Genomic DNA, 22,818 nt, shown 5'->3' on the forward strand with positions numbered 1-22,818 from the left:
AAATGGAGTTATCATCTTCAACATCTACTTGGATTCCAGTGACACGGCCCTTGGCTCTTGGAAAGCTTGTCATAATATCGGCCACCGCTGCCTTTGCCTTGTTGAAAGATCTTCCACCAAGTAGTATCTCGGATTGTGTGATGGAACCATAGAGGCCTTTGACGATCTCGAACCAGACCCAAGGCCTGTGTTGCCTCCGGTAACAAGAACAACATTACTTGCCATTATGTATAATACAACCCCTGAATCATTGTCAAAAGAATTAATACATATGTACCTAGCCCTGCTTCCTCCCGCAGTACGTACCGCTCTAACAGCTACCTGTATTCTTACCCTTGTGAAGCTAATAGGCGGCACGAGGTAGATATACAGGGGATAAAATATTACTAAAAAGAACCACATTTCATTGTGGGTTCACTTATATGTTTATGTACTTCCAAGTAACTTATATCCCCGCCTAAGTAAAGAGTTGATATTGGATTGGCCTTAGCTACCCCTGCTAGGTATTCCTTTGACAGTAATTCAGGGGTTGTATTGTAGGACAATATTTGGCCTCGGGAAGCCTTGAGGTCTTTGCCCAGCGCATCAATGAGCAAGGATCATGGTGTCTTCCCTTGGTATATATGGCCTGATGCATGGCTGGGATGACGGCGACGCAACCGTGTGTTGCTTTGTCGACGGTAAAGTCCGTTATAGCGGGGTTATAATTACTCGGTTGCCCATTATATCCAGGGAACATGACTTTAATTTGCCCTTGCAGGATGTTGTTGACGTCATTTACCTTCGTATAATTTAACCCCTGTAGTTTAGCTAGTAGTAACCTTTAGTGGAGCTAATAGGGGGTTAAAGCCCAATAAAACGCTACCAAGTAAAAATAAAAGAATATATAATAAGTGTAATTAACACGTAAAAGTAAGTACTTACAGGTAGGTATGATATTATTTTATTAATATTAAAACTATATATTTAATAGAAAAGAAGAAATTTAATAGATAATATAAAATATTATAAAAAAGAATTATAATATACTTAATATTCATAACATTTTTATTTTTAATATTTTTTAATTGAAGTTTTTTATATAATAAAGGGATTTTAAAAGCAGCTATTAGTATGTGACTTAGCTAATAGCCCCATCTGTCAATATTTCCGAGCTCACAGACTAACTAGATGGCTCGAGGCCTAGCACTCCATGTCTAGTTGATCCAGTTTATTTAGGATTGCACCTAGAAGCCCAAAATCCATCTTCATTGGCTATCCTAGGTCTTGTCATGGAAACACGTGAATTTGATGCCGTATTAAACATTTTTAACCTTACCATTAATGGTGGTTTTGCTACACCGTCGCTTTTCATAATTAGCAGCCTATTTGGTGGGACCTTTTCGTTATCTCCGCGGAGCTGCCTTGGCGTGAAATGCTTAAATTAAGAGTTTATACGGTCCCTGAATTTCTGGTGGCTTCTTGTTGATTCGCAATATAATCGTTGCCAAGTGGATTTGCTACCAACGATTGTCGTATGGGAAGTTCGTTCACTCTCATCCGACCGCTCGACTGATAGCAAGACACAGGACCGCGCCCCAAAACCTCAATTCATGCCAAGTAGCTTTCCTAAGAGACCACCGCTCTGACTCTAACTTTCCGCCGGTTGTAGGCTGATAGTGATCTTCGGGGAACTTGCTGACGATGTTTGTTAGGACCTGGTAGCGGGCAACTGCACTGTCCTCGTGACATGGTATAAAATACTGGCCATACGCATACAGACGTATTCGTTGTACAGAGAATCAACGTAAAGGAGCATGACTATGGGTGCTGGAAGATCTACCACATATCCAGCCACTGAACCCAGAGGCTTATGGCCAGACAGCCCACTGAATAACTCCTGAGTCCTGGCCTAGCGTACCTAGAGCCTGCTCATCTTCGAGACGAGTTCGCGTGCGATCGGTCAACGTGTGTCGTTTTCGAATAATCTCATGAACTGTGTTTCGAAATGTGAGGAGTATTTCCGTCCTTTCTGACTCTGATCTCTGTGGGGGTCATTCTGTGCTGTCTTTTTCAGGTCCTATTCTAGCAGATTGCTTCGAGACATGTCGTTTCAAGTAGGAGACCGGACGCATACCCATATACATGAAGGTAGTTGGTCAAGCCTCATGCGTGATAATCAAGTAACCCTTCTCATATCTTATTCAAAGAAGATAAATGTTGGGTGCATGAGTCTCACTGCTGGCCCACCACGGCGGTAACCGAACAAACAAGCAAACAAACCACAAGCTAGCAGGCAGCCTATGAAAGCGTCGGTGTTGCTGAGTATTGGGCTATTCGGCGTAACTTGGCAGATGACTTAAATCGCAGAAATTTGCGGACGTGAGGCTGCAATGGGATCTTTCCAGAAACGTAAATACGGTTGGTGAAACTAGGACGGTCGTATAAAGGGGAGCTGTTGACTTCAAGCAAAGTCGAGGACGCCCCAGAACCGAGCCCTTGGCGCGATAGAAGAGATGAGTCAAAGTGCTTCAGTCAAGCTTTTCTTGTTCCCTATGCACCAATAGCAACCTTGATGTTCGGCGGGTAGTGACTCAAGCTGCCATCGTCTGCCAATAGTAAGTAAGAGAGTATTGCACTCTCTCTAAATAGCTGACCATGGAGTGGCACAAATGTAAGTTGCGCCATCGTTTTTTTGGCCCTCCCATTCTCTCATGAGAATCAGATCTTGAGCTCGGTTATGGGCTATTGATTCAAAAGGACTCCTTGCGCTGTAGCATGGTCTCTGCCTTATGTGGAAGCAATAATACATCCGCACATGGTCCTCGTTGCATTCTTTGGGCTTGGAAAGTTTCGGGAATGGGATGACGAGTGGTCAAACCAGAACTACTGATGGCATATTTTCTATAAGTACGATACATATATCTTTATCCTTCATTCCGGATAGTTTCAGCTTAAAAGAATATGAAGCATAGAAACATATTCAAGCGCTAAAAACCCTCTGTGCGGACTTCAGGTTGTCCACAAGCGCCTCGTCTTTGATGACTTCACAAAGGTTGTTTATCTTCTGCACAACTGACCGCTTTAAAGGGAATTTTCCAAGCTCAGTTAATGCCTCTGTCAATTGTTCGTAGCTTGCAGCGCCCAGGATCATGGAATACCAAGCTTTCCATCGAGCACTGAGTGATATCGGACCCATCGGTAGGCAAGGCCAACGCGCGACTCGTGGCAGTCTTCCGACTTCCTGCGGAACGAATATGGCTCGACGGATATCCCGAGCTCTCGAGGTGTGGAAAATAATGACAATTCGTTGTGTCTCGAGACAATACTGTAGCTGATTTGGTAGACTCTTGGAAGGACGTAGCCCTTGAGCTTGGCAACGTTAAAGGGTCAAGAACTTGGGGACCGAGTGAAATTGGACAAGCCAAGCCTCCCAAAGCATCCGTCATTCTATACCGTCACAATCTGACACGAGGGAGCCATTGGGTGCCTTGCGAAGAAGTTTCCGCCGGGCTTTCAAAAGGCCTACAAGTACGAAGCAACCACCATCAACAAGTTACAAACGGGCGGACACGCGACTCGGCTGGTGGAAATGCTTCCGCAACGTGGCGCAGGCCTGCACTTGGGTTTTTCAGCCCATGAGCGCGGGGTTGTTTTCTCGTAGAATCAACTTTTCCGGCCTCCAATACGTCTCATTCTACATGCTCGTTGTGACAAAGGCCAAAGAAGGCGAATATTTCGACTCACATGCGGGCGACAGCGTGATGCCCCAGCTCAATCGTGGGGCTACATTCCCAAATAGAAGTTCCAACCCGAGATAAAATGGGATGGGCTTGCTCTCTTCAAAACCTGCAAGATGACTTTATTCCGAATGCAGGTAACTACAGGGTAGGATGCTGTGACGTGCTCATCATCTCACGTCAAGTGGTAAACTATCAACCAAGTAGGCCAAATAGTAGTATGTTATTCTATATTCTACGCTGTCTAACATGTCATGTCGCGTTTTATGAGATGACCTTCAAAGTCTCGGAAAATGGAAGCTTCCCGGGATTTGCAGGGTGCTCCGCGGCCTCGTCACCATAGTTCAAATGTGCCTTCAGCTTGTAGTCCTCAGGGACGCCGACAAACTTCTTAATTGCGGCCTCAACAGGGGGGATGGCGTTGAGATGCTGCAAGTTTGCTCCAAGTCCCTCCAACTCGAGCGCAGTCCAGACCAGGATCTGGGACATGCCGTTGGCATGGTCGGAAAACTCGGCAAACATGTGCGCAGCCGACTTGTGCGTCTCTCCAGATTCCTTGATTGTGTTTCCAGACTCCCAGAATACCACCTTGTTACCGGTAAGTAAGCTTATGAACATATCCGCGTCAGACATAATATACTTACAGATCCATAAGCGCTCTTGAATAGCTCAAACTTGGGGCTCATGGCATTCCAAACATCTTCACTGATGCCCTTCAACACGGGCTCAGCTGCGGTAATGATGGTGTCCCAGAATTGCTTGTGTTTCGGCCCCGTGATCAGGGTAATGCGGACAGGCTGAGTGTTGTAGGAAGACGGAGAGAAAGAGAGGACCTTTTCGATGATCTCTTGAACGCGGGAGTCGGACACGCTGCTGGTTCCCTTGAGGGGATAAACTGAACGGCGGTGGCTGGCGGCGGCGAGCCACTGATCGGCGCTGACGTTGGCAACTGAACCCATTTTGCTTGGGGGATGACGTTTGGATGGTGGAAATAGGATGGATGTAGTTGAGTTCGCACTGGATGTTGGATAATGTGATGGTAGGAGCAGAACGAAGGCGGAGGAGCTTCTTCAGGTATTATATATACCTGTTCCTCTCACGCAAATGGTTAGCCCCATTTCGTGACCGACACTACGGCATGAGCCAACTTGGTCAGCATTGGTCATATCGCTAGATGGCGCGATTAGCGTATTATTAATTTAGAGTTTCCCAAATCTGTCATGGCTCAAGGGGAGCAACCAACCAACGGCGATCCGCAAACCAATTGGGGTCCAAGTGGCATCGAATCGATAGCTGCTCGAGTCAGGGGCCGCCCACACCGTGGCGAACTCATCCCACTCTATCAGTGATCACGAGTTTGTGTATTACAGGTGCAGTATGAAAGTGTCTTGGTAACAGACGAGTTGAGCAGGTCGAATGAGAGCAACCTTGAGGCATCCGTACCTTGACTGGACTGGTAGAGGAACCGGAATCAGGGCTGTGGCTGCCCATGATCAGAAGCAGAGTACGACAAGCATTTGTACACTTGTCAAGATATTCGGAACTAATGGCAGTGGAGACCTGCATCATCACATCCGTTGGCACCACCGTTGACCGGTGGACAGTTTATGCCCGTGGATCTAGACATGTCCCCGCATTTTGTGGGCTATAAAATACCGCACCATCCGTAAATCATGCCAATGGGTATGTCATCCGAGCGTGCGCCTGTTGGGAAAATGACTTGCTCATTATCAACCCGATTGTGTGCTGGCTGGGCCAAGTAACGGAGGGAGGCATGCTAGGAGTTGGCGGCAACTATCGCCAGGTCGCCGATCGAAATCGTCAACTGGTCAACCTTGAATGTGGTGGGTCATGCCGCGCGGTTATTAGAAAGCACTCGCAGTAAGGGCTTGAGGCTGAGTGGTTGCCGCGCGCGGTGGTTGTACGTCATTCCGTCTCGTCAATAGCATTGACGTCTTACATCAAACTGATATTAGCCCCCAGATCCACATGATCCCGAACGCACCACCGTCCAACCACCCTCCATCTCGGGTAGATGCAGGACGCTTTGCCCGAAAACATGACAGGTGCAAGGATATCATTGACTTTCCACGCAGACAGAGTGGCAACGCGTGTTGACCCGAAGGCTGGGCGCCGACACACAAAGGCAGCCATGAAACCCCAAGCCAGACTCTCTCTTCCCTGGGTACAGGATTGTGTTGCGTTGAAGCCATTTAGAACTACAGCTATATTCATATAGAATTTAGATTCCAGGGATCATCATATTACATATTGCAGGGGACTAGTTTCTCAACCATGCTATACATGGGGAAATATGCTGCGTGGCATTCATGGTGTATGACGCAGTAAAGTGCTTTTCTCTAGCTTGGGTACAGCCAGACATTTTATTTACTTTCACCGCGCCCTATGAATAAAGTGCTTAGACGAGTATCATTTTGGACCACTGCTGTAGTCATAAGATAACTCATTAGAGATCCCGGATTAAAGTCCCCTCTGCGCTCTGTACGGAGTCGAGTGGTATACGCCTCAGGTGCTAGCAGGTTCAAGTCCAGCTGGACGTTAAAGAGCATATTAGTTGCAGCCTGGCTGTCCGCATGACCGGCAATTAAGGACATTTAGACGAGGACCAAGTAAAAGGTCGTAACTGGTTATATTATTAATGATTATAAAATGGATAAGGACTAAGAAAAGAAGTCGTAGGTAACTTATATAAAATTTTTAAGCGCTTATTAGCTTATTTAAGCTTTACTTAGAAAACAATATTACTTATATAAGATATAACACTTTTATATATTATATTGCCTTACGCTTAATACTATAAGTGATAATTTACATTGTATCTTTAAAGGTTTTTTTATAAATATTTAACTTACTATCAAAGTTATAATTAAAATGAAAATATATTTTATATATTCTTTTAAGTAAGTTATTTAAATATATTATTTTCATTAATATAATCATTTTATACAAGTTTTAGTAAAGTATTGAAATTACATTATACTAAACATATATCGTATACTATTAAGAGCTTTGCAACTAACCACTTTACTTTAGTATGCTTTAAGGCTATAGGCACTTTCGTATATTCGATGAGAATCTGCGCTTCGTAAGAACAGATTTAGTCGAGGGGCTTATAATTTGACAAGTTGACTCGCCGTAATTCCGGTCTGGATGTGGGGTGATGGATTCAATGTCATCATGGGAATCACTCTGTACCACTGCTTTCAACTACACCAACTTAGAACCTGCCGCTTGGCAAGCTTAGTTACAGCTCCTTAAGCTTCCCCCAATTTCCGGGCGCAGGATTTGCCTCGGTAGCAAGCAAAAGTCTGATGCATCGCCATGGCTGAAAAGAGGGATCTAGCGAACCGAAGGAGCTTCATATTAGGTGGAAGGTTGAGCCGTGCTTTTGGAATTGAGACTTGCGAGAGCTTGGTGGGGGTTGTAAAGGGCTTTTCTGTAATGAGATTTACTTTTATAGGCAAGAGACCTTCTTATGTATGGTACTTTGCCCTCACTCCAACCCGAAATTGCTCCCTTTAGACTGTGACATTTGGTTCTAAAGAGAGAAACAGGCCCCCAGACACGCCTCAGATCGAATTCGTATCATTTGTTGTATTGAACCCTCATACGAGTATTAAAAATAGGAGCAGTGGTAACAGAGAACCAGTTAGTTGGATTAACTCGCTAGAGGCCTTTCACAAATACAATGTACGTTTTCCGTTTCAAGAGAAGCGGGAAACTAAAGCAAAGCATTAATTGATAGATGTGTAAAAGGAGCTAAGAAGTAGGTATCCTAAACCTACATGTTACTCATATTCCTTATTCGTAAATTCACATGCCTCGAGGCTAAATGGAATCCTCAGTCTTCGGGTGGCTCTGAGTGCCTGCATTCGAACAGGGGTTAGAACGCATGATAAGCGGTAGCTGGGTTCTAATACCTTTGTGCGCATTGCTGGCTCCACTACGTGTGGTTCGAGTATCGCAGACAATCGTGCAAGCCATGGTGATAGGGCCGCCACGCCCAAAGTTCCAAGCTGTTTGTACCGGCTGCGCAGATTTGTCTTCTTCCGTCATAGCTCGAGTAAGATTCTTCCGGCCTTCGGTCCATTCAATAACAGCGGGGGCATCTTGACTTCCCTTAATGTGGTAGAAGCCAAGAATGTTCTGTAGACCGAAACCCTGTGTGACACGGTAAAACTCCTCGACGAGATCTTGCGGTGGGTCATTCGTCTTGAGAGTCGAGAACTCATACGGCGTACCATTGGCTAACCAGCGTTCGGGGTAGTACTGTTCGATGAGTGCCAGCTGCACTGGCTCGGAGACGTCTTCCTTGGCGAGCATGATCTCCCCATCGGCAAGCTTGCAGTGAGAATGGACAAGACAGATGCCAAACGTATTATTATACTTTGCCAGCAACTCTGCCAGCTGCTTAAAGACTAGGTCGCGGTTAACGAACTGGTCGTCCGCGCGACCAAGGGTAGGTAAAGCATTGTAAAGATGAGCAACTACAGTAGCGGCCATGGTGTGACAAGGGCTTGGAATAGTATTCGCATTCGGCTAATTCTTCAAGGTCCGTGGTTTTCTGAAAGCCTGAAAAGGCCAATAACCTCTATTTATACAAAGCAGCGGTGAGCAAGCAAGCCTGCAACCTGAGGCCTCTACTAGGTCTCGAGCCCTTGTGTAACTATCGTCAGGTTCGAGGGTCGGCCCGTGCCCTTATAACGTGATCTTTATTTAATACATGGCCACACTGTGAGGATGAAGACTTGTAATTACATTAATAGAGAAGTAGTAGCAGAATGATTTCTATTTTACTTGGTAATTTCAAGACATAGTCGAACTGAGAAGAACGGCTGTACATATCTTCTCCGCCCCTTCTTTAGATTTCCAGTCATGCTACACACACTTTGCTAAATGTTGATGTACGATGGCCTTATATTAAGCGAGAAGAAGGCAGCTATAACACATGGGTTTAATAAATAGCACACCCCTAGATAATAAACTAAAAATTGTTACGAAAAGTTAGCTTAAGAGTCGCCTCTACTATGGAAGGATAGCATGGAGAACAACAACAAAATAGAATGTAAATATCTACCAACTCGAGCTTTAAAGGACCTCTAAAGACTGGCCTAATATCAGGTATCATGTATAGGCAGTGCCTCCACCATTTGTCGCAGCGCAAGCAGTGTCGGCCTTTTGCTCGGCTCTTTGCGCATGCATGCTTCGACAATAGCTTGGAGTGCTTCTGGAACTAGCCACTCGACCTGATTTGTAATTGGCGCATTAGCATATACCATGCACTTGATGCAATTTCCGACATCATATATGTCAGAACGAGTAGTCCATCCGGAGTCTAGTCCACCCCTAAATGCAATTTCTGGAGCAGCCCGTTGACCCCAACGACTCTCGAGGTCGCAGACTACTAGGCGGCTGCCATCTTGCGTAAAGAGACAATTATCGATACGAAGATCCCGGTGAACGATACCGAAATCGTGGAGACAAGTCAGCCCGTCGATAATATGGAGTATCCAGCGCTTGTAAATTGCTAGGGAGGAAAATCGCGGTAAGATGGACGCTCTCGTGGCTAACTTTTCGAAGACTAGCTGGCCATTAGAAGATCTGCCAAGAAGACGAACAAGGTGCCTGGAAAGAATCGATCCAGGACACGACCCGCCCTGACATATTAACAGGTTCTCAATCTCGCTCCTATATTTCGCCTCCTTGACGAAATGCTGGGAAGGGTCGACGTGAAGAAGTGGTAGCTGCATGACGAGATCTTCGGTATCCTCGAAATCATCTTGAACAGGTTGGGGTCGATTGGGGCATTTTTCGAGACTGCGAAGAACGTCGCCTTCAATTTCGAAATGACCTCCAACTGGAGGTAAGTTTCGCTCCAAGCGAAGAATTTGTCCAGACAACGTTCCTGGTATATCGAAGAGGTGGACGAATCGTCCAACCTCGGTGCCATCATCGTACCAGAATCTCATAGACGGCCTTTCCCCTCGTACAAGCTCCATGTCTAGGATAGGTAGACCCGTAGGGGGGAATAGGTTGGATCTCTGACGTTTGTCCTGGTAATTGGCTCGCAGTCGAATGACTTCCTGGCTAAAGTGGTCGCCACTCGGGGTCATGATTGTTCAGAACTCTAGCTAAATCCGATAGCGCGTGGTACTATAAGTGCAGCCGAGGAGCTTGTCTGAGGGTATACGCGGGCGTGGTAAGAAAGTGTTAGCTAAAGTAACAAGGTGGTTTAAATGTGGACAAGTAGGATAAAGTGCCTGGCTAATGCAATTTGAAAGGAGTACTTGTGCCACGCTCTACCTTAGGTAATTTAGCTAGAGAAGCTTTTACCACTTATAGTAGTGCTTATTAATAAGATAAGTATATTAATAAGGTAATTTAATTAAGGTTATTAACTTATTTAAAAAGAATTAAAAAATAACTTAAATAAAAGGTTTTTAATAATATTATATTTTTATTATATTTAAGTTAAAAGATTATAATTTAAAGAAAGTTAAAAGAATATTTAATTAAAGTTAAATAATTAATATATAAAATTAATCTTTCTTTTTAATTTTTAATTTATTAAGTATTTATCTTTATAATTATTTAATCTTAAGGATTTTAATATTTTATTAAGTTATTTAATTAATTTTATATAAGCTTATACTTATAATTAAATTAAGTATATTAAAGTTATATATATATATATTTTCTTTAAAATTTATCTTATAAAAGATATAATAATTACTTATAATTAATTAAAAGTATTTAATTAAGTTATTATACTTAATTAAATATTAAGATTATTCTTTTATAAGATTAAATAATAAAGATATAAGAATTATATAAGTGTAATTATATAGTATTATATATAAGGTATAAGTATATACAAGTATATTATCTTTAAGCTAGTAAAATATTTTTCTTAATAAATTCACTTATATTTATATTTAATCTTTAATATTTCTATTAATTAGTTATAATTATAGTATTCCCTTTAAAATAAGAATTAACTAATACCTAGTATTATTTAGCTTATTTAATTACCTTTTTAGGTGCCTTTTTAGCTACTATTTATTTAGTGCTTTTTTTAATAGTATTACTTATATTTTCTTTCTTATTTATATCCCTTAAAATCTTATTAATTTCCTTAATTCTTTTAGAATTTTTTAATTTATAAATTATCTTCTTATTCTTATATAAAGCGTTTTTATTAGTATTTATTAGAGTATTTATATTATTCTTTAAGTTCTATTAGCTTTAATTATTAAAGGTTAAAACGTATAACTTACTTAATTTAATTATATTAGTTATTTTACTAGGTTAAAGATAATATACTTATATACACTTATATCTCTTTATATAATACCACGTAATAGTATTTATATAATTCACGTAACTTTATTATTTTATTTATAAAAGAATAATTCTAATATTTAATTAAGTATAATAGCTTAATTAAATACTTTTAATTAATTATAAATTATTATTAAACTCTTTATAAGATAAATCTTAAAGAAAATATATATAAATAATTATAATATACTTTATTTAATTATAAGTATAAGCTTATATAAAGTTAATTAAATAACTTAATAAAATATTAAAAAACTTAAAATTAAATAATTATAAAGATAAATATCTTATAAATTAAGAATTAAAAAGAAGATTATCTTTTTATATTAATTAAACTTTCTTAATTAAATAATTACTTTAATTTTCTTTAAACTATAACCGTAATTACTGTTATATATAATAAGGTAATTAAGTTATTATAAGGTTTAACTACCTTAGCTAATATTAGTAAGCACCTTAAGATACTTTATAATAGCAAGGACTTACAAGTAGTTTATATTTTTTTATAACGTTAATTAGTAGGTACAAAGCTAGGCTTTAATATTAAAACTATTAATAAAAGAAAGAACTTATTAATGTATATTATATATAACCATTTTAAGTTTTTAGAGTTAGTTACTAGTATAAACTATATTTAGGTTTAAGTTTTTAATAGATTAAGTTTACTTTTATTTAATTAATAGTTTAAGCTATTATAAGGTAGCTTTAAATAGTATACGATAATAAATTACTAATTTTACTAGTATTTACCGTATTATAACGCGTATACGTATAACTTATAGTATATTACGTAGTATATTACGTAGTATATTACGTAGTATATTACGTAGTATATTACGTAGTATATTACGGTCCTTAGCTTAATATAGCTAATATATAGTATTACTAGATATACTTATATAATACTTATACTACTATTTAAATTAAAAAAAAAACTAAGAAGAACTTAATAATTATAATATTACTTAAATGTAATTACACTTAAAAAGTATTATTACACGTATTTTTTTAAATTAATAAATATGAAAATTATAATTTTTAATTTTTAATTATTAATTAGCTTTTATATAAATTAAAGGCTATTAATAAAAAATCTTACTTATAATATATATTAGTATAACTTATACTCTTTATTTTACATAATAAAATCATGTATAATTATAGTAAATATATTATAGAGTTTACGTCAAATCTCTCCCCTCCTTGCTCCACCTTAACAACCTTCACGATCACATCAACCATGAGGCTCCTTTGGAGCCACGCTGGTACGTGCGCTGTACGGGCAACTAGCCATCTACGAAGACGGTTTCAGCGACGACCCTACTTTCAATGTTTATATACCATGACCGACAATACATTTCGACAGTCCAAGGCTGTTTATATCCCTGAGGTGGACGTGGAAGATCTTGAGGGCTACACTATCGGTGGCTACCATCCGATCGTTATTGGAGACACTTTCCAAGACGGCCGATACAAGACTGCCCACAAGCTTGGCTTTGGTGGCTATTCTACAATTTGGCTGACCCGAGACAACACATTGGATCGCTATGTCTCACTAAAGGTCTTGGTTGCAAGCGAATCGTCAAAAAATACTGAGGCAAATATCCTTCGCCAACTTCAAAGCGTTGACACATTGCACCCAGGGCAGCGGTTCATCCCTCACTTACTAGATACATTCTCTATCGAAGGCCCAAACGGACGACATACCTGCCTTGTACAAGAAGCGGCCGGCTGCAGCGTCGCTGCATCCAAAGAAGACTCGGTAACCTTCATGTTTCCGACCGAGACCGCGAGGTCTATTGCAGCTCAGTTGATCATGGGTGTGGCGTATTTGCACTCACGAGGCATATGCCATGGAGGTAGGCTTAGCACCTGAGCTCACCGTGCTCCCCTCGCCATAGCTCACCAAATCCAGATTTGCATCCAAGAAATGTTCTATTTCGCGATCCACATGTCGGCGAACTCAGCCCTGACCTGCTCTGCAAGAGTTACCGTTTGGATCAAGCCCCTATTAGCCGAGTTGATGGCGCTGCTGTCGAACCTCAGGCGCCACCATATGCCGTCTATCCAATGCACATGAAAATGGCCGCCGATAAACTAACAGACCCTATCATCACTATATCCGACTACGGAACATCGTTCAATCTGGCTACTGAACGCTCCCCCGAGCTACATACGCCACCACTCTACCTGCCCCCGGAAGACTTTTTTCAGGAATCCATCACATTGGCGGCGGACGTATGGACGCTTGGCGTTAGCTTATACGAAGTTTTGGGTGAAAGGCCTCTCTTTGAAACTTTTCATGGCGACCGAGACGATATTATCGCCGACATCATCAGCACACTGGGGCAGCCACCCGCGCGTTGGTGGGATAAATGGGAAAGTCGAAAAGAGTTTTTTAAGCCAGATGGCTCCTGGATTAATAACCTCCAAAGAATCTACACGCCTGTTTTCCGACCGTTGCATCAACGCATGTGGGACATGGGACGTGGCATGACACCCGAGACTTGCGAATGGGATGTTGAAGGAGGGGAAATGCAGGCCTTGGAAAAGCTGCTGAGGAGCATGCTGGCATTTGAACCTGCAGAACGGCCTACGGTCGAACAGCTGATGAGATCAGAGTACATGGTCAAGTGGGCGATTCCAGCTTGGGAGCGGCAACTAGAGAGAACCAAAAATGCATAGCGGCGACAGATTCTTGCATGTGTGCATTTTGATCTGGAGCCGAGTAGAAAGAGTCCGCGGCAAGTCGGACACTTTTTTTTGGACAAGACCTCGTTTTTTGTACCATGCAGAGTAAACTTTTGCATCTGCTGGATTATCGATGCCGCCCACGCACTTGCTGTGCCCAAATTCCCAGGCCAGTTGGAAATTTACCCTTCCAAGCTTCCAAGACATCCAATGACCCAGTTGACGAATTTGTCACTCAACCAATCGTTCAGCCAGCTTTTAGTAAACCAAGGCGGCATGAGGCTTTTCGTAATGTCAAACAAGTCAAAGCCATTCGTACCTACATATCTCAAGAGAACTCCGAATACTTAACATCGGGGTGCCCGATGGCGAGCCCCTCGTCATTGATTCCTATCTGACCAATGTCAACACTTCAGACATCACTTGTGACATGCCCATTGCGCTCACGAACATGAAAAAACCATTCGTGCAGCTCGAGGCTCTCACTTGCACTTCGCTCCTCCGTCACGATCCCAAGGACTCCAAAGAGCTATACGTCCGGACTGAGTGGGAAGCTGATGTCCACAGCGAGATTCGTACTTTTGAGGTTACTCAATTAGATGAGCAGCAGAACCTAGAGCTGGTTGGTCTCTGTGAGCGTTTTGCTTACTACTACTTGAGAAGCCTGGACAAAGTTGTTCATCGGAAGGAGGTTGAAACAATCGAGTGGCATTATCAGCGCGTCTTTGAATGGATCGATTACTTATTTTCGATGAAAGAGATGGGCACACATCCCACAATCAAGCCCGGATGGTCCAAAGACGAACTCCCCTGGTTATTACAGCAGAAATCCAAGTTTCCTGACCAAATAGACGTTACGTTGATCCAAGCGGTCGGCGAGAACCTTCCGGCTGTGGTTCGCAAGCAAACCACGATGCTCGAGCACATGGCCAAGGACGACGTCTTGAACTGGTTTTACAAGCAAGGTCTCGGCTTCCAAAGAGCGAGTGGCTACATGTCGCGAATTACACGGCAGATTACGCATCGGTGTCCTCGAATGAACATTCTTGAGATTGGCGCTGGAACTGGAGGAGCAACCAAGGGAATTCTCCAGCCGCTCGACAGCACCTTTGGCATCTATACCTTCACAGACGTATCTACCGGCTTTTCCCAAGCCGCTGCAGATCAGTTGAGCTCATGGGCTGCCAAGATGATCTTCAAGGCCCTCAACATTGAGAATAGCCCGACAGAGCAAGGGTATAGCGAAGCGTCATACGATCTAGTCATGCCTCCAATGTTCTTCACGCAACTAAAACGCTCTCAGAAACAATGAGGAACTTCCGTCGGCTAATTAATCCGGGTGAATTCTTGTTGATCCTGGAAGTCACCAGTGATATTGTTCGAGTGAAGATGATGATGTCAGGCTTGTCTGACTGGTGGCTTGGTGGTGATGACGGACGCCGACGTGGTCCAGCCATCACCGTTCCTGAGTGGGATACTCTACTTCGCTCGACAGAATATTCTGGAGTGGACAATTCCTTCAACTACTTTAGCCACAGCACCAAATATATAATATCGGTGATGCTTTCACAGGCTGTGAATGACAAGGTCGATTTCCTCCCCTCCGCCAGCCACTTTCCAGCCGAGGAGATTCGACCATGACCGATTCTCTCACCACAGTTGGCGGCACCCAGGGCGACATGGAAAATATCGTTGCTAGGTGTCTCGCTGATTGCAATTCTAAGCTTGGCATTCGATGTGTAGCAGGTTTTGAGGACTTGGCATCCCCCTTCAATAGCACGGCCTTGAAATCACTTTTGTTTCTGCAACATCTTGACGAGCCTGTTCTTCAAAAACTTGGCTTCATCTAAGCTTGTCGGACTTCAGAGAGCAATGAGTGAGTGCCGACAAATTCTGTGGGTGTCAAGGGGCTGTGGAAGGATAACCCGTTTGCAAATATGTCTGTTGCCCTGTGTCGAAGCTTGTTTTCGGAGTATCCGCATATCAAGATTCAGCATGTCGATGTCGAGTCTTGCCTTGATCAGGGTACGATGCACCGCATTTATGGAGCAGTGCTTAGTCTTTTGCGTTCAGAAAAACCGTCTGCCGACATTCTCTGGTCATTCGAGCCTGAGTTGATCTTGGAGGACGAAAAATGGTATATTCCTCGACTCTTGCCAGATGAAAAGCCGAACCAGAGACTTACTTCCACCACGATGGATTTGCAGGTCGGCATGTCTCTGAAGAAAGCACAATTGAGACTGCTTCCAAAGCATCTAAATACATACTCACCCAGTCTGTGCCCTGCATCCAAGCCGCAGAACAGACGCCATTGACAACCATTAATGTGACCAAGTCACTTCTCCATCCTGTCGCCACAGAAGGCCCAAAGAGTGTATCCTCTTCTACGGGTACAGGAATAGCTGTGCGTATACTCCTGTCTTAGTCTTGGCCACTGCCAATGCATCTTCGGTTTCTGTTTCAGAGCACTTTGTATTTGACTTGCCGGAGGTTGTGGCCGACGGCGTTGCGGTTTTGCAGCGAGCAGCATTTTCCGTGCTCGCTGAGAAGGTACTCGAGAACATCGATACACCTGGAACAATTCTTCTGCACGATGAAGATCAGAGTTTCTCTTCAGCTGTCTGGCAGGCTGCAGCCAGGCTGGGTTTAATGTGCATTGCTACGACTTCCCAGAAGCGACCTCATCGCTTTCTTCGGCTTCGCCCAGGTGAGTACGGAGCGGTGGGAAGCTGACATTGTCTTTTGTGAGCCAGTCACCTCCGGGGAAATAGAATTATGCCGGCTTGGTGGATTCCTGCCGCAAGGCTATGACTGAGATGGTTCGCGTCGGAGAATTGCCAATCGGAGTAGCTAGGGCATTCAAGAGACCGACCTATGATAGAACTCTGGATGATGTGAAGGGAGTGGTGCAGAATGGCAGATACGTGGAAGGTTCACGATATTTTTGAAGATGGAATCACTCACCCAGCCATCAAGAGTCTCGAGCGTGCAAAACGATCTGGCCCTCGGGAGCATACGAGTAAGAAATATGCCAAGAGTGTTGTGGATTGGCTTATGGCAGTGTGCTCTGGGGATTTCCTCAAGGCAGTAAGCATCAACGCGCCAGGCTTATCCGCCGAACATGCTAGATGTACTATGCTGGTGACTGAAAAGTCAGAGCCTTGATGAATACATTATACAAACAGCATGTTGCCATGTACATTCTATATTCCAAAGGATGGTACAAAGCATATCCGGCATGGGGGCTTATTCTATATATAGATACACCAATAGAACATGGGGCAATGTGCTACCTTCTTTGCAAATAGTACGCAGCTTTTCTGGCGCCCCAACTGGTACAGTGGTAAGATTGCGAGCAGCTTGCGAACTTTTGCTTATAGTAGTTTGTCTTAAGCGCACAAGATGCCCTACTATATCGCCTCGAACTATACATTGGAACCATCTTACATGGTTTAACATCTCCAAGTAACCCGTCCACCTAAGCGCTTCGCATCAAGATAATGTTTTCGTCCTTCAGACCACGTACGGTTGTAAGGTTCCTGCAAGTTGTTTGGCCAGTTTTTCAGATCCGCTTCTGCCTCAATCATCTTCTCGGTCTCATGCTCAGTAACAATTGGTGTTGATTTGAGACGGGTGGAACGTGCGCCTCGACGTCACCGACATACTTCACTCCAGACACCATCACTGCGACCTTGTAATTTTCTGGGAGTACATGCCACAGTTTATATTAAGAGCCAGAGTAAAGCAGTGGCTGGAATTGTCAGGAGCAGCCTTAAATTGTATACAAAAGGCGTTAACGACGAAGCAGAGTAGAGAAACGAAAACTACATGCCTGCTAAAACCCACCCAACCCTTCCATCTTGGCCACCATGCCAACAACACCTTTGACTAGCCCTTTGACCTTTCCGGGGTTGCCCATGTACCCCTCTCCCGGGTTCCCGTCCTTGTCTCTCCAGATGCCGTCGTCCGCGACCCTGCCAAACATCTTTGTATTCTGGTTCCTGTCGATTCCCTTCATCCACTCGCCACATATATCCTGGCTGTCAACCATGATATTGACCTCTTGGCTGTGAAACCACGACTGCGTGTCCTGATTGCCGCTGCCTTGAACCCCCACCCTGCCATCGGCAATGAGCAGCTTGACATGGCATGAGCGTGCCTTGAAGCTGTGGTGGATGGGGTGGTCTTGGTCCTTTCCAACGTAGTTGTACACCTTGAGCAGGGCTCGTTCCGGTCCGCCAGGCGGCAAAGAGTCGACCAGGGACTTGGACACTTGATCATTGGTGCCTCCCTGGCCCGGAATCATTTCCCCCAAGTCATTGTAGCCGAAACACACGTAATACGTGACTTGGACCCCACGCTTCAGAGCCGCCCTCAGTTCGACAAGCAGGGGCTCCGCATTGAGATCCGGCGTTTGGATGAATATCGTTTCCTTGGCATTGCGGATGAGGGACAGCCATGCTTCGTTTTGTGGAACATAGCCATTGCTGGAATCAAAGCATCCATATGGAGGGCGCGATACCATGGCCATGGGAACGGGGCCTGCCGTGCCGGTAGATATGTATGGTGTCATCTCCTCACCATCAGCTATCTCCGGGCCCGTTGGGGCAATTGGCGTCTTGACAGGGATATTCAGTTGTCTGTTGACAGCTTGTAAGCGAGTCTCGCCAGCCTTCCTGGAGTAGCTGCTCTGGATTCGCATAATTTCGCCCGCGATATCCTTGTCGTAGTGCGGTTCCTCGGGCGTATGTTTTGCGAGCTGCGTTTGTGCCTCTCCGGCAAGCGCAATGTCGCTTGATGTTTTCCCCGGTGAGCGGTCGAGATACAGCTCCTCGTGGTCCTTGGTCGGCAGCCCGCCAGCAGAGGCCGAGGCTTGATGATGCGGCGGCAGCGACGAGTTGACACCCTTGTACCACGTAATGACGGCTGTGTCGTGAATGCTATCAACAATCGGACCCTCCAAGTGCACCATCATTTCGAGGTTATCATTGTCCTGCATGTTGTTGCTCATGACTGCGGCAATCTTGCGATCCACGACACAAAACTTGGCGTGCTGTGTTCCCAACGGTATAGTATGTAGACTAGTGACCTCGAGGTCGACATTAGGAATCTCGTCTGGGCCGGGAAGCTGTACGGACTTGGACGTGTAACTCTCCGGTTTCACTTTGTGATGTGAATCGGGAATGTTTGACGGCCCTACGCTGTCGTACACGACATTGACAGTCACCCGCTGCCCTCGAGCAACTGATCGTCTCGACAGCTCGATCAAGGAACTCCGTATCAGTCGCTGGGCGATGGAGGGTGACCAGGCACATGTGATGAAGAAGACTTCTCTCTCAGCCCGGGCTATAAGGTTCGAGCAATGTCGAATAATGTCTGCTACGGGAGCTATGACGGTGAGCGGTACGGTGCCATGCGACCCCATCAATGGCGGCGACACAACTCCGGAGAGCGGATCTGGTCCCAAGCAGTTCAGAGCATCTGCAAATGCTTGCAAGAAGAGGGGGCTAGGCTTTGTTGGTCCCCAGTTGCCGCAATTCAGCGCAGCGTCTTGTGCTTCTGGAGAAGCGGGTTGTCGGTGCTTGCTTCCATCGCAATTACGATCTCTTTTAAGATCTCCATAAAGCTGCTTGATGATGTCGCTCGGAGGCCTGGAAGGGTCCTTTGCCCAGATGGACGTTACTGTGTCAGTTTCCTGAAGAAGTTTGAGGACGTGCTCCGAGACCATGTCGACGAGAGATGAAAGGACAACTCAATATTGATGGCAGTTTAACTTGAGCATATTTCCCGTTCTGTGCATGCCCTAACACCAAATTCGTACCACGGTGTTTATAACTGGTGAGTTTCGTCTTGGCCGGATAAACGGCAACTGAATAACGTCATAGGGCGCGAGATCCAAGGCACAACAGATTGTGTGGCGATGCAACTTGGCTGACCCCGATTGCCACATTTGGCAGTTTAGCAAGTAATTCCCCATTTTTCCCATGCACGTTGTAGGACATTCCAGGACAGAAGAGTGAGGCTAGTTGGTGGTTGTGTTCCAGTCGATCTGCCGTGCAACGACGGCTTGTGCCGTCGCCAGAATTACATGACTACTAACTAACTAGTAAACACGACGTGAGATTTTGTCCTAAATCATTCCCCTTTATGGCCACATGTCTGTCTTCACTAGCCATCGTCACGGCTCTTCACCACTATTTAGCTGACTTCCGTCGCAAGAGCGCTATACATATTCCCATGGCCAGAAAGATAGCCTGCCATGCCGCCATTCTTCTCTTCTTGCTCCTCTTGCTCTTCTTCCCACCCAGAAGGCCTGATTGTGGCTTCAATGGCCCAGGCGACTCGTTCGGCCCCCAGCTTCGCGCCACCTATATTGGGAGCGGCCGGTCCCAGCCTCAGCGCAGACAGCCTTCCCAGGAGAAACAAGGGAACGTCGTCGTTCCACATTAAATCGTCATTGATGCAAGGGAAGCCCCCGTAGCTGTCGACTGGATACTTTTCCCGCATCGTCTTCAAATAAGGCAACTTGGTCACGTCGGTCTGGATCCCGGTGGCAAAATAGATGTAGTCGAAAGATGGCATATCGGCCACGGGCGGGTCTGTTGCGACCGTCCACATGCCGCCGGCACCGTCTTCACCTTGTACAAACGTTGTGTCGAGCAGACATGTTCGCTCAAAGAGTTCCAGTCGTCCCGACGCGACGTGCTTCCGTAGGCGCTTGTGGAAAAGAGGTGTGATGCTACCGCCACCCCTTGCCTCCTTGATAATCTCCAGTCTCTCTTCGTCCGAGTCGGCGAGCCAAAACCGCGCTTGCTCTGTATTCTTGTACTTGCCCATCCACTCAAGATCAACATCGAAATGCTTCACCCGGCATGGTCCGCGCATCATATGCCACACTTTGGTTACGCCCCTGCGAATCGCAAGGTCGGAGAGCTGAGCAGATGTCAGCCCGCCCCCTACCACGAGAACGTTGGTTCGCTGACCAGCTGCGATTCGTTGCTGAACAATTGGATCGGGAAACGTCTTGATTTGCATGCTGTGGCAGGCTTGACGGAGATTCTGCATGTCCTTGGGCATAGATGGCATTCTAGGAACGTCAGGCTTATTGGCAGCGCCCACGGCAAGAACCAGCGTTTTGGAGTACAAGCGGCCGGAAGAAGTCGTGACTGTGAACAGGCTTTGGTCTTCAACCGACACTCCTCGCACGAGACCATAGTCAACATCTACCAGCATGTCCTTTCTGATTATACTGCTGTCCAGACAATATCTCGCAGCAACATGCTCACAATGATGGCAAAACAACGACCGCGAAGGGGTATAATAGTCGTTTCTTTCGCGTAGATTAATGGCAATTCGAGCTTCCTGCCTTTTCCAGCTTGTTAGTTTCCAATACGAAAAACCCGTTATCCCTCCCAGGATTCAACAAGAGTCACGTACTTTTTGCCGCAATGCCGACTTCCCGCCTTCTTCTTTGCATGCTTGCTAATCTCCTTGCCTACGCAGTTGCGAATCTCAACCAGCTCATTTTCCCGGTTCTCACAGTACGCATGGGCCAGCAAGGAATCGCGATCAAGGGGATCGACATGCCACAGCATTGGGCTCCTCAGATGGGAAATATCGTACAGCCCAAAGAGTTCATTCCAACGGCCTAGCCACTTGTCGTCCGTGCCGTCAAGAACCATCATCTTGTATTCTGGTCGTGTCTTGCGCCGTGGCGGAGACGTCTTTCCACTCCGAACATGCTTCAAGCTAACCTTGTTTCCATATTTCCCGATCCAGTGAAATCTGCGATGCTCTTCATCCGTGAAGAGCGCAGCGGGCGTATGCTCGCGGAGGCGGGCGGCGGTCGCCAGTCCGCATGGACCGGCGCCCACGATGATGACATCGTAAACCTCTGTGTCAGCCATTGGCAAATCCGAACTTGATACACGGTCGGATAGGGAAACTTTGGAATTATTTGTAAGATCCCTTGGGTTTTTGAGCCGGCGTAGGAGGTCAAGCAGAGAAGAGTTCAAGGTAGCAGGGCAAGGACACGCTCATCCGCCTATTCATTGGGGTAGGGATCCTCATATTAAATGGCCCTTTGTTACGTCTTAACATTGATGAGAACCCTTATGAGCTGCGTATGCTCATCCTGTTGTTGTCATTTTTAGATTTGCACGACACTTCACCATTCCCGGCCTACCTTGATGGTTTGGAAGCCATCAAGGTTTCCGATGCTGGACTATCAGACATGCAACATAATAACTAGCTGTAATGTAATTCGACAGAACTTTCTCTTTTTTCTTTTTTTAATTCCATCTCTATCGTGACGGCAGTGAGCCTGAAAAACCGTGCAAGTGTTGTGATTAGTGGTGAGAGACGCCGACTCCTTGAGAGATAGAAGGCGCCCGGCCCGTCACATGTTTTGTTTAGTTTTTGTTTTGAGTTTTTACACACATGATGAAACAGCTGTTGTACCAGCTGTAGAAGCATTTGTCGTTGAATTGTAGCGAGACAAATTTCCGATCCTGTTTAGCCCTGCCCGAGGAAGAAAGCTAGACCAGGTGTACCCGGGGGATAGAGAAACATTACCAGTTAATAGAGGGTCATGCTAAAGGTCAAACACATGGACCAAGGTGTTGATCTGTCCTAACTGCTCTTCTCCCCGCCAGATGTGCGAAAGGGTTGAAATGTGAATGATGTCGAATCGTTGCCAAATGTCCCTAATTAGTTCCATTGCAACAGATATCACCACATTTACAACGAATGCGCAGTCTACAGCCGCCACGAAACAGGCTATTTCAGTAGCTCGTAAAGGCCAGGTAGGAGATCCAGTACAGTCCGCTACGAGGGATTCACATTATCGACCACCAACTTCCGCAGACTTGGTCTGAAATAACATGTAGCGTCTAGACGCACCTCTGGGGCATCTAACTTTAGCTTCACAATCATACTTAGATGCACAGCGTATATTCAAAGGGAGGACGCCAAAATCGTGACGAGCCGATACTTAGCTATGAGTGCAAAGAGAAAGCTCTCTTACAAGGCGTTACGCTAAAAGCTT

At 44.9% G+C, this 22,818-nt stretch overlaps 7 protein-coding genes across 7 annotated transcripts; 2 read left to right on the plus strand and 5 right to left on the minus strand.

Annotated features, from left to right (window-relative positions):
- Positions 1-3,810: 3,810 nt before the first annotated feature.
- Positions 3,811-5,343, minus strand: J3458_018010 (uncharacterized protein). Its single transcript, XM_007817316.2, has 3 exons — positions 4,963-5,343; positions 4,364-4,889; positions 3,811-4,307 (listed from the first exon to the last, which is right to left on the minus strand). Exons 2-3 carry the CDS (start codon positions 4,676-4,678, stop codon positions 3,984-3,986), a joined length of 639 nt encoding a protein of 212 aa, XP_007815507.2. The 5' UTR covers positions 4,679-4,889; positions 4,963-5,343; the 3' UTR covers positions 3,811-3,983.
- Positions 5,344-7,568: 2,225 nt separating this feature from the next.
- Positions 7,569-8,243, minus strand: J3458_018011 (uncharacterized protein; the record flags this gene model as incomplete). Its single annotated transcript, XM_066121161.1, has 2 exons — positions 7,569-7,606; positions 7,661-8,243. The coding sequence occupies 2 exons, from the start codon at positions 8,241-8,243 to the stop codon at positions 7,569-7,571; spliced, it is 621 nt and encodes a 206-aa protein (XP_065973859.1).
- A 386-nt stretch (positions 8,244-8,629) lies between these two features.
- J3458_018012 (uncharacterized protein) lies at positions 8,630-9,853 on the minus strand (the record flags this gene model as incomplete). The annotated part of the gene is made up of 2 exons (XM_066121162.1): positions 8,630-8,724; positions 8,796-9,853. The coding sequence occupies one exon, from the start codon at positions 9,851-9,853 to the stop codon at positions 8,858-8,860; it is 996 nt and encodes a 331-aa protein (XP_065973860.1). The 3' UTR covers positions 8,630-8,724; positions 8,796-8,857.
- Positions 9,854-12,343: 2,490 nt separating this feature from the next.
- Positions 12,344-13,846, plus strand: J3458_018013 (uncharacterized protein). Its single transcript, XM_007815105.2, has 2 exons — positions 12,344-12,940; positions 12,997-13,846. The coding sequence occupies exons 1-2, from the start codon at positions 12,424-12,426 to the stop codon at positions 13,764-13,766; spliced, it is 1,287 nt and encodes a 428-aa protein (XP_007813296.2). The 5' UTR covers positions 12,344-12,423; the 3' UTR covers positions 13,767-13,846.
- Positions 13,847-14,223: 377 nt separating this feature from the next.
- Positions 14,224-15,084, plus strand: FUS1_1 (fus1 actin binding activity protein; the record flags this gene model as incomplete). Its single annotated transcript, XM_066121163.1, has 1 exon — positions 14,224-15,084. The coding sequence occupies one exon, from the start codon at positions 14,224-14,226 to the stop codon at positions 15,082-15,084; it is 861 nt and encodes a 286-aa protein (XP_065973861.1).
- A 2,396-nt stretch (positions 15,085-17,480) lies between these two features.
- On the minus strand, positions 17,481-19,500 carry J3458_018015 (uncharacterized protein; the record flags this gene model as incomplete). Its single annotated transcript, XM_007815107.2, has 1 exon — positions 17,481-19,500. The coding sequence occupies one exon, from the start codon at positions 19,498-19,500 to the stop codon at positions 17,608-17,610; it is 1,893 nt and encodes a 630-aa protein (XP_007813298.2). The 3' UTR covers positions 17,481-17,607.
- Positions 19,501-19,970: 470 nt separating this feature from the next.
- Positions 19,971-21,679, minus strand: J3458_018016 (uncharacterized protein; the record flags this gene model as incomplete). Its single annotated transcript, XM_066121164.1, has 2 exons — positions 19,971-21,138; positions 21,210-21,679. The coding sequence occupies 2 exons, from the start codon at positions 21,677-21,679 to the stop codon at positions 19,971-19,973; spliced, it is 1,638 nt and encodes a 545-aa protein (XP_065973862.1).
- Positions 21,680-22,818: the final 1,139 nt, after the last annotated feature.

The sequence above is a fragment of the Metarhizium acridum genome, assembly GCF_019434415.1.
Source record: "Metarhizium acridum strain ARSEF 324 chromosome Unknown scaffold_452, whole genome shotgun sequence".
In the NCBI taxonomy this organism is placed as follows: domain Eukaryota; kingdom Fungi; phylum Ascomycota; class Sordariomycetes; order Hypocreales; family Clavicipitaceae; genus Metarhizium; species Metarhizium acridum.

What these genes read in the sequence shown, in the direction of transcription:
- J3458_018010 (XM_007817316.2), bottom strand. Translation starts at nt 4,678, where the DNA reads ATGGGTTCAGTTGCCAACGTCAGCGCCGATCAGTGGCTCGCCGCCGCC. An exon ending in TCAAGAGCGCTTATGGATCT is followed by an intron (nt 4,308 to 4,363) that starts GTAAGTATATTA and finishes ACCGGTAACAAG; the next exon opens with GTGGTATTCTGGGAGTCTGG.
- J3458_018013 (XM_007815105.2), top strand. Translation starts at nt 12,424, where the DNA reads ATGACCGACAATACATTTCGACAGTCCAAGGCTGTTTATATCCCTGAG. An exon ending in ACGAGGCATATGCCATGGAG is followed by an intron (nt 12,941 to 12,996) that starts GTAGGCTTAGCA and finishes CACCAAATCCAG; the next exon opens with ATTTGCATCCAAGAAATGTT.